Source organism: Theropithecus gelada, chromosome 11 (genome assembly GCF_003255815.1).
Source record: "Theropithecus gelada isolate Dixy chromosome 11, Tgel_1.0, whole genome shotgun sequence".
NCBI lineage: Eukaryota > Metazoa > Chordata > Mammalia > Primates > Cercopithecidae > Theropithecus > Theropithecus gelada.
Genome location: NC_037679.1, coordinates 12,382,862 through 12,393,160, shown reverse-complemented (window position 1 = coordinate 12,393,160; position 10,299 = coordinate 12,382,862). Strand labels below are relative to the sequence as shown.

At 51.2% G+C, this 10,299-nt stretch overlaps 1 protein-coding gene across 3 annotated transcripts; it reads right to left on the bottom strand.

The window, feature by feature from the left end:
* Positions 1–7,189: 7,189 nt before the first annotated feature.
* MFSD5 (major facilitator superfamily domain containing 5) lies at positions 7,190–10,008 on the bottom strand. Of its 3 annotated transcripts, none has more exons than XM_025403635.1 (2): positions 9,554–10,008; positions 7,190–8,779 (listed from the first exon to the last, which is right to left on the bottom strand). In XM_025403635.1, the coding sequence occupies exon 2, from the start codon at positions 8,760–8,762 to the stop codon at positions 7,410–7,412; it is 1,353 nt and encodes a 450-aa protein (XP_025259420.1). In that variant the 5' UTR covers positions 8,763–8,779; positions 9,554–10,008; the 3' UTR covers positions 7,190–7,409. The 3 variants fall into 3 exon arrangements, with proteins under 3 accessions (XP_025259420.1, XP_025259419.1, XP_025259418.1); XM_025403634.1 differs by lacking the exon at positions 9,554–10,008 and adding an exon at positions 9,330–9,513; XM_025403633.1 differs by lacking the exon at positions 9,554–10,008 and adding an exon at positions 9,115–9,143 and having other exon boundaries at positions 7,192–8,779.
* Between the last annotated feature and the right edge of the window lie 291 nt (positions 10,009–10,299).

Below are 10,299 nucleotides of genomic sequence, written 5' to 3'. Positions count from 1 at the left end.
AGATTCCATGTCTAAAAAAATTAAAGTGGCTGGGCGTGGTGGCTCACACCTGTAATCCCAGCACTTTGAGAGGCCAAGGCAGGTAGATCACCTGAGGTCAGGAGCTCAAGACCAGCCTGACCAACATGGTGAAACCCCATCTCTACTAAAAATACAAAAATGGCCGGGCGCCGTGGCTCACGCCTGTAATCCCAGCACTTTGGGAGGCCGAGACGGGCGGATCACGAGGTCAGGAGATCGAGACCATCCTGGCTAACACGATGAAACCCCGTCTCTACTAAAAAAATACAAAAATTAGCCGGGCGAGGTGGCGGGCGCCTGTAGTCCCAGCTATACTGAAGGCTGAGGCAGGAGAATGGCTTGAACCCGGGAGGCGGAGCTTGCAGTGAGTGGAGATCGCGCCACTGCACTCCAGCCTGGGCGACAGGGCGAGACTCCATCTCAAAAAAAAAAAAAAAAACAAAAATTTTGCTGGGCATGGTGGCATGTACCTGTAGTCCCAACTACTCAGGAGGATGAGACAGAAGAATTGCTGAACCCAGGAGGCGAAGGTTACAGTGAGCTGAGATCATGCCATTGCACTCCAGCCAGGGTGACAGGGTGAGACTCTGTCTCAAAAAATAAATAAATAAAAATTTTTTTTAAATGTAAAAATTAGCCTGTAATCCCAGCACTTTGGGAGGCTGAGGCGGGCGAATCACGAGGTCAGGAGATCGAGACCATCCTGGCTAACACGATGAAAGCCCGTCTCTACTAAAAATATAAAAAATTGGCCGGGCATGGTGGCGGGCGCATGTAGTCCCAGCCACTCTACTCAGGAGGCTGAGGCAGGAGAATGGCATGAACCCGGGAGGCGGAGATTGCAGTGAGCCGAGATCGTGCCACTGTACTGCAGCCTGGGTGACAGAGCGAGACTCCCTCTCAAAAAAAAAAAAAAAAAAAAAAAAGTAAAAATTAAAGTAACTTTAAAGAATTATCTTCAGGCCAGTCACAGTGGCTCACACCTGTAATCCCAACACTTCGGGAGGCTGAGGTGGGAGGACTGCTCGAGCTTAAGGGTTTGAGACTAACCTGGGCCACATAGTGAGACCGTCTTCTCTACAAAAAATTAAACAAAATTAGCTGAGTGTGGTGGTGTGCACCTGTAGTCCCAACTACTCAGAGGTGGGAGGACTGCTTGAGCCCAGGAGGTCGAGGCTGCAGTGAACTGTTATCATGCCACTGCACTCTAGCTTGGGCGACATAAGACCTTGTCTTAAAAAGAAAAAGAAAAAAAATGAATTATTTTCAGAGGCAGCAACAGAAGGCAAAATTTTAAAAAAAAGCCAAGCATGGTGGTGTTCGAGTAGTTCGAGTAGTCCCAGCTAGTCTGGAGGCTGAGGTGGAGGTGGGAGGATCACTTGAGCTCAGGAGCTGGAGACCAGCCTGGGTGACACAGCAAGATTCAGTCTCAAGAAAAAGCCGGGCATGGTGGCTCACTCCTGTAACTGCAGCACTTTGGGAGGCCAAGGTGGATGGATCACTTGAGGTCAGGAGTTTGAGACAGCCTGGCCAGCATGATGAAACCCCATCTCTACTAAAAATGCAAAAATTAGTCAGGCATGGCGGCACACACCTTGCAGTCCCAGCTACTGGGGAGGCACACGTAGGAGAATTGCTTGAATCCAGGAGGCTAAGGCTGCAGTGAGTCAAAATCGTGCCACTGCACTCCAGCCTGGGTGAAAGAGGGAGGCCCTGTCTCAAAAAAAAAAAAGGAAAGAAAGGAAGGAAGGAAAGAAGGAAGGAAGGAAGGAAGGAAGGGCCATACGCAGGTTTTGAACTGCGCCATGGGTCAGTGGCTTGCTGTTGTTCAAATGTTAACTGTATATTTCTATAGCAATACAAATATATGTATTTTAATATACTACTATAACATAATTAGCACATACTGATATTCACATATGTGTATTAAATATGCATTTCTGTTTTTGCATTTGACCATTTTACAATGAGACCCTATAACTTTATGGAAAAAACAGTTAAAGTAAATGTGAGGTATTTTTATAACTTCAGATCTGATTCCAAGCATGACATTCGTTTGTGTTACATTTCCAATCTGTGGTTCTATGGGGAGGCAGAAAATAATAAAAAGGACAGGGAAAACCACAGGATCGGGGTTAGGGGAATAGCAATGAGGAGAGTACCTAGACTCAGCTGACCATTAGCTGGGAACAGCCCCTCCCCTCCCAGGGCAGGGACTGAATTTCCAGGAAGAGGTCATCCTCCAGGCCTTAGAATCCTGTACTGTCTTCCTGCCCCAGTCCTCCTGCCTCCTCATCCATTGGCTCCTGGGTCCTTGGGATGTTTCTCTTCTCTCCTCAGGATCGCTTAAAAGCTCCAGATCAAATAATCATGTTTCCAGCTGGATGGAAATTCAGAAAATCAGGAGCCTCTTAGTGAAAGATGGTGGTTGTATCCAGTCTAACCCCAAGCTGACCTTCCCACTAGAGGAAGAGGAAATGGGTTCAAGTGGAACACACTGACACCCAGCTCAGATGCTCACATACCCCAGAGTAGAAGCCTTTTCAAATAGCTCGATAATTCCATCTGGACCAGTACTGAGGATAAACGCTGCTGGGAATCCCCCAATCACTGAGACGCATTGGAAAGTTCTGCACCCCATTACAGTCCTGTCCACTCATTCCTACACTTAAATCCAGATAGGCTCAACTGGATTGGAGAAGTTAAGAAATAAAATATAAAAGCAAACACTTATGTAGTGCTTATACTGTGGGCCAAATACTGTTCTAAGCACTTAAGTACAATGATGCATTTAATCCTCACAGGAACCCTTAGGGGTTGAAACTATGCTATCCTCCCCATTTCACAGATGAGGAAACTGAGGCACAGAGTTGTTGAGCCAGATTCAAATCAGGCAGTTGGGCTCTTTTTTTTTTTTGAGATGGAGTTTCACTCTTGTTGCTTGTTGCCCAGGCTGGAGTGCAATGTCATGATGGCATGATTTCAGCTCACTGCAACCTCTGCCTCCCAGGTTCAAGTGATTCTCCTGCCTCAGCCTCCTGAGTAGCTGGGATTACAGGCGCCCACCACTATGCCTGGCTAATTTTTGTATTATCATAGAGATGGGGTTTCACCATGTTGGCCAGGCTGGTATCGACTCCTGACCTCTGGTGATCCACCTGCCTTGGCCTCCCAAAGTGCTGGGATTACAGGAGTGAGCCACTGTGCCGGGCCAGATCCACATTGTTTTCTGTTTTTTCAGACGGAGTCTCCCACTGTTGCCAAGTCTGGGCTCCGCCTCCTGGGTTCATGCCATTCTTCTGCCTCAGCCTCCCAAGTAGCTGGGACTACAGGCGCCTGCCACCACACCCGGCTAATTTTTTGTATTTTTAATAGAGACAGGGTTTCACCATCTTAGCCAGGATGGTCTTGATCTCCTGACGTTGTGATCCACCTGCCTCGGCCTCCCAAAGTGCTGGGATTACAGGCATGAGCTACCGCACCCGGCCCTCAGATCCAAATTTTTTTTTTTTTTTTTTTTTGAGACGGAGTCTCACTCTGTTGCCCAGGCTGGAGTGCAGTGGCGCATCTCAGCTCACTGCAAGCTCTGCCTCCCGGGTTCACGCAATTCTCCTGCCTCAGCCTACCGAGTAGCTGGGACTACAGGCTCCCGCCACCTCGCTCCGCTAATTTTTTTTGTATTTTTAGTAGAGATGGGGTTTCACCATGTTAGCCAGGATGGTCTCGATCTCCTGACCTCGTGATCCGCCCACCTCGGCCTCCCAAAGTGCTGGGATTACAGGCATGAGCTGCCACACCCAGCCTCAGATCCACATTTTTAATCACTTCCCTTATGGGGCCTCTTAGTGGAGCATCATGAGCAGCATTTTGCAGGGAATATGCACCTGGTGAACCAATCCCTCATTTGAATAATCTGGACAGATACCCCTAAGTGGATCAGATAGCCAAATGCTCCTACTCTCTTGCTGTTCTCCAGGGACAGAGCTTCAGATGGGGAAGCAGGGATGGAGGCTAAAAGACAGGTAAGTGAAGGCCCATGGGACAGAGGCAGCATGTGTCATAGAGGGGGCACTGGGTTGGCAACCTGAGGCAAGGTTTAGTCTTAGTTTCATCACTCACTTACTACATGCCCTTAGGCAAGTTATTTGCTTTCTTTAAGTGGATTTTCCTCTTGGGTAAATAAATAAATAAGTCCAGGTGCGGTGGCTCACGAGTGTAATCCCCGTAATCCCAGCACCTTGGGAGGCTGAGGTGGGCGGATCACGAAGTCAAGAGATTGAGACCATTCTGGCCAACATGGTGAAATCTGGTCTCTACTAAAAATACAAAAATTAGCTGGGTGTGGTGGGGCACGCCTGTAGTCCCAGCTACTCGGGAGGCTGAGGCAGGAGAATCACTTGAACATGGGAGCCAAGATCATGCCACTGCACTCCAGCCTGGCAACAGAGTGAGACTCCATCTCAAAAAAAAAAAAAAAAAAAATATATATATATATATATATCTATATATATATCTCACCGGTATCTAGCAGTAAAACACATGGCATAGTAGGTGCTCAATAAAAAATGTTTAAGGCCAAATGGATAATCTCTAAGATGCCTTCCAGCTCTTAACACGCTGTGAGTCTGACAGGAAAGAACCCTCTCCACTCTATTTGCCACCAGCCCCTTTGAAGCAAGCTCAGCAGGGACAAAGCTAAAGGAATCTCATTAATCTCCCCTAGCTCTCTGTTTCCATATCACTTAGGAAGGTGAGGGCCCCTAAATAATTACCGTCAGGCCAGGTGTGGTGGCTCACACCTGTAATCCTAGCACTTTGGGAGCCTGAGAAGGGAGGATGGCTTGAACCCAGAAGTTTCAGATGAGCCTGGGCAACATAGTGAGACCTTTGTCTCTACACAAAAATTTTAAAAATTAGCTAGGTGTGGTGGTGCTGCCTGTAGTCCCTACTACTCGGGAGGCTAAGGTGGGAAGATCGCTTGAGCCCAAGAGGTCGAGGCTGTAGTAAGCCGTGATCCTGCCATTACACTCTGGCCTAGGCGACAGAGCAAGACCCTGTCTCAAAAACAAAATAAAACAAAAAACAATAATAATGATAATTATTGTCATCCAAAACAACAAATTATCAAGTGTCTCCTGAAAAGCCAGGTGTGAGCTAGCCTGTCTCCTCTCCGGATATGTACTGAGCACAGCCATGAGGAAAGCATCCACTTGTGTGTATATATGCAGGAGATAAAGGTAGTAAGACTGTTTCCTCGTCCCCTCAAGATCATAGCATGATAGAAAGAGACGCAATGTCTACAAATAACTAACTATAAAGTATATCCAGGTCTAGCCCAACAGGGCAGAAAGAGGAAGTGGAGTTATTGCAAGACTCTGTCTTTAGTCTTGAGATGATGAGTGGCAGGAGTAGGGGTGTAGTAGAAAAGATACCTTTTCTTTTTTTTGTTTGTTGAGACAGAGTCTCACTCTGTTGCCCAGGCTGGAGTGCAGTGGCATGGCTCAATCATCACTCACTGCAGCCTCGATCTCCCAGGTTCAATTGATCCTCCCACCTCAGCCTCCCAAGTAGCTCAGACTATGGGCACATGCCACTATGCACAACTAATTTGTCTATTTTTTGTAGAGATGGGGTTTTGCCACGTTGCCCAGGCTGGTCTCAAACTCCTGGGCTCAAACTCCTGCCTGCCTTGGTCTCCCAAAGTGCTGGGATTACAGGTGTAAGTCACCACACCTGGCTGATACATTTTTTCTTACTTAATCTCAACCTCTATTCCCCGAAGCTTGGGTGGGGCAACATGTTTTTTTCTGGTCTGAGAAGGGAACTGAGACCACCACCCATTCCTCCCCTTGGCCTCACTCTGCAGAAGCCCTTCCACCCTGCATTCCACCAGCACCTGCTGATGCTACCTTTCCACACAGGTTGGGACCTGCAGTTCTTGGAACATCCTGCATCTTTCTGTCTGAGAAGTAGTCTGGGACCCAAGGAAAGGTCATCAACCCCTTTCCAGAAGGGATAGGTGTCCCCCATGCCCATCCCAAGCACATTCCAGGACACATCCTTGAGCCTACCCTCCTTCCCTTCCTACCCTTCTTAAAGCTGGCTGTGCTTCCCCTGAGAAGCCCAGGTTTTGGTGGGAGGAGGAAAGGCAGATACAATCAGAGGTGAGGCAGGGAGGGACCCACAGAACTGGCTCACTAGTACTGTTTCCTGCCCTGATGGCTCCCTCACCCTCATTCAGGCTGGGTGGGGGAGAGTCAGGTATAGACAAGATATCCTAGTCCCTCAGCAATGCACCACTCTCTCCCCTTGGCAGCCTTTCACTTCAGTTTCATGCAGGGATAAAGGATCTGGTAGACCCTGATAATGCTGGACAAATGGTGCTTTCATAGCCACAGAGGCAAAAGGCAGGCAGCAGGCCTGTGCTGAGCTGCAAGCTTACTTTGGTAGGAAGGGCCCTGGCTTTGCTGAAGAGGTGGTCACAGCAGCAGCCCAAGCCCCTGGAATCTTTGCTCAGTGGCCTGGCATACTGGGCATCTACCCCATGTGCTACAGAGATCATCTTACCCTGGATGTAAGCAAGGGTTCTGCTTGACAACTGGGGGCAGTGCCTGTCCAGCAACAGAGGCATGTGGAGGACCTAGGAGCCTCAGGCCCTTCCCACACAGCTCTGCTGAGAACAGTTCCATAGTTCTCAGTCTGAACTGGAGACAGCCTTGGAGAGGTTAGAAATAGAAAACTTCTGCTGATAATCCCACCTCAAAACCTCTAGCTGGGCCTGGCGTGGTGGTTCATGCCTGTAATCCCAACATTTTGGGATGCCGAGGTGGGTGGATCACCTGAAGTCAGGAGTTCAAGATCAGCCTGGTCAACACGGTGAAACCCCATCTCTACTAAAAAAAAAAAAAAAAAAAAATTAGCTGGGCATGGTAGCAGGCACATGTAATCCCAGCTACTTGGGAGGCTGAAGCAGGAAAATCACTTGAACCTGGGAGGCGGAGGTTGCAGTGAGCCAAGATTGCACCACTGCACTCCAGCCTGGGCGACAGAGCAAGACTCCGTCTCAAAAAATAAAAAAATGAAAAAACAAAAAACATAAAACCTCTAGCTGCCCACTCGCCAGAAACTACTGAGAAGGCTACAGGTAAGGATGAGTAAATCAAATCAATGATCATTTAAAAGTGTTTATTTTCTAAATGGGAGTAACACAGAGGGAACTTTTGGCACCTTCTTTCCAGTCCATCACCCCCATCATGTCCTCCCAAACACAAAGCAGTGGCAGGAGAAACCACAGGACAGAGTCACGAAGTCAGTCACAGAGAGATCTGTACAATCCTGGATAGCTGGAATTCAAGAGTCTGTCCCAGCTATCCTGTCCTGGCATGGGGTTACAGCTCAGGGGCATAGGGCTCCTCAGTAGGTGAGGGTACCCGCAGCTCAGCATCATGCCTTACCACGGTGAAGAGTCCCACCACCGCCAGCAGAGCCATCACCATGACAGCAGAGCAAATGCTGAACATGTTCCGAGTACCTGTTTTTCGATCACTGTCATGGAGGACAAGGAGCCCTAGGCAAGCCAGTAAGTGCAGAGGTACCCGGAACCAGTTGAGTACACCAGCCTGCTCTGTCTCAGGGATCACCTTTCTCCGTAGGAAGCTCATGCTGGGAAAGTATAGTCCACAAGCCAACTCAATAAGTAGAAAGGCTATGAAGGACTCCACTGGACTCTCCTGGCCTGGACTGGTAGAGAAAGTCAACATGAAGAGAGAGAAGACGACGATGAGCACAGCAAGGGAGAGCAGGTGCATGGGCTGAAGGTGGTACCTCTTGGAGGTGGCAATACGGTACAGGGAAGAGCCAAGCAGGCTGGCTGCCATGAAGCTGGAGAAGACAATGCCCAGAGGGGCGCCATGTGGGTCCAGCACAGGTGTCCAGAGGAAGACAAAGATGAAGATGACACTCTCAAATAGAGCTTGTATGGTGCCCAACAGCAGCACACGGCGGTCCGAAAGGAGGCAGCGCAGGCCTCCAGCACAGGTCCTTGAGAAGGCACGCTGCCGGTCATAGTTCTCCCCCCAGTTTCGAAGGGCCAAGGCCCCTGCCAGAGCCAGGAGAGGGATGGCAGCCACAAAGGGCGCTACAGGCCCCAGCCCTATCCAGCTTGCTACAGCCTCAGCTGTCACACCTGCCACTACAGCCAGCACATGGTTCCAGAAGGCAGCTCGAGCAAAGGTAGCTGGGATCCACTCGGCAGGGAAGTCATGCCGTTCCACGTGCTCATGGATGTACCAGGCCTCGAAGGCTGAGAAGAGCAGGGCTGTAGACAGCCCACCAAGTGCTCGGCCCACTAGCAGCACAAAGTAGTCTTGAGAGAGTTTGGTTAAGCAGCATAGTGAGTAAGTGAGAGAGAAGAGCACACAAGAATTCTTGCGACCCAGCCAATCCACAAGGGAGGAGGCCACCAGGCCAAAGAGGACTGTAGAGGCAAGGCCACAGACATAGAGGATGGCAATTTGACCTTCCAGGAAGTAGTAATGCTGGTAGAGTTTATAGAGGTAGGGGGCCTGGAGCCAGTCAGCTGCCAGGGCCAGGAAGTAGACTTGATAGAAGTCCAGTTGAAACCGAAGGAAGGAGGGATTGCTGCAGGCCCTTCCAGGGGGCTTAGCCCGGCATCTTGACAGTTCCAGCCCCAGGCAGGAGGCCAGGAGGCCTACAAAAGCAAGGTAGGCAGTCACCAGCATGGTGGGCCCCCGATGACCTGGGAAGAGAGGTGGGGGTCAGAGTCATATCCATCCTTCGGGCAGCACAGTCAAGGGGCCAACTGTCTTAAGCAGAAGGCAGCTCCACCCAACCCCGTCAACTCCACTCCCCAAGATCTCAGACCTGAGGGACCAGTTGGGTGGGTGGGAGGAGTGGCCCCGCCAGAGCTGTCTCCTAGGACACTGTGGGGCAGGGAGGGGTAAGAGGACAGGGGAGAGGACTGAGCACTCACCCCATCCTTGCCTGTAAAGAGGGAGTCCCTTCCAATAATCCCGGTCCCCCAAATTCTACTGCCCTTTCCCACAGCACCTCCCGCACACGTCCTTCTATTACTTCCCATCCTCGCTGGGGAGCCCCTTTTTGCCCTCAGTGTCTCATCCTCTGTCCTGGGCATCCCTCCCACCCGCGCAGGCCTCTCGAGTTGCTTCAGGGTCATGCGTGTGCATCTCAGATGCCCACTCCTCCAGGTCACTGGCGCCCCACTGCGCCCCCTAGCCCCTGCCCAGCGATGCCACATCCGCTTGCACCTCGCCCAGACTCCGTCTCACCTGCTGTCCCGGTCTGCGGGGACACCCCGGACACGTCGGGCTCCAGGCCGCCCGGCCACCCTCCCCGCTGTGGCTCCGGCTCCAGCTCGGGTTCCAGCAGCGCTCCCGCCCCTCACAGCCTGCTTCCGGGAGCCGGGCAGGCCTCTGGCCGCCGCCATGATGGCTTCGTCACGTGACGGGGGCGCGGCGCCAAAACCCCGCCCCGTCCGCCCTCCTTCCCCTACCCGGGCGCGGAACTCCGGACACCGGTGGGGGGGGGGGTCAGGAAGGGGCAACCGTGGGCGGCTGCGGTTGCTCCTCCTGGCCTGGCCTTGCTCGCGGCTCTCCCGTGACACCTGCTCCTCTGGCTCTTGGATGCCTGCTGGGCCACCCCGAAATAAAGGCCAATTTTCTTTTCTTCCGTGCCTTGCTCGGGAAAGATGCCCGCAGTCCGGTAGAGCCAAGGGCTGGAGCTTCCTAAGGAACAGCACCGCCGCCCGAAGCCGAGACGGTCTCCTCGGTTTGCCTCCTCTCCCACTTCAGTGACCTCCATGCAAGAGAAGCCAGTATGGTCCAGACACCTGAGGGAGGCGGTGTGGTGTAAAGAACTTGGAGTCGGGCTGCAGACAGACTAAGGCGCAATCCTGCCCCTCTCACTTACCAGCTGTGTGGCCTTAGGCAAGCCGCATAACTTCCCAGTGTCCCAGTTTCTTTGAAGTCACAGGAGAGCAATGCCCAAATGCAGCATAGGGTTAAGAACTTCAGCCTTGGCGCTTAACTCCCTACCTTCTGCCACTCAAGCTGTTTTACCTTGGAAAAAGCTATTTAACCTCTCTACAGCTTCCGTATTATCTTCTCAAGAGCCTCCAATGACTTCCCATCTCACTAAGGGTAAAAGCCGAAATCTTTATAATGGTCTACAAGACCCTCTGTCCTCTGACCTTCTGCCACTCCTCTGACTTCATCCCCTGCTACTCTCCCTCCTACTCCA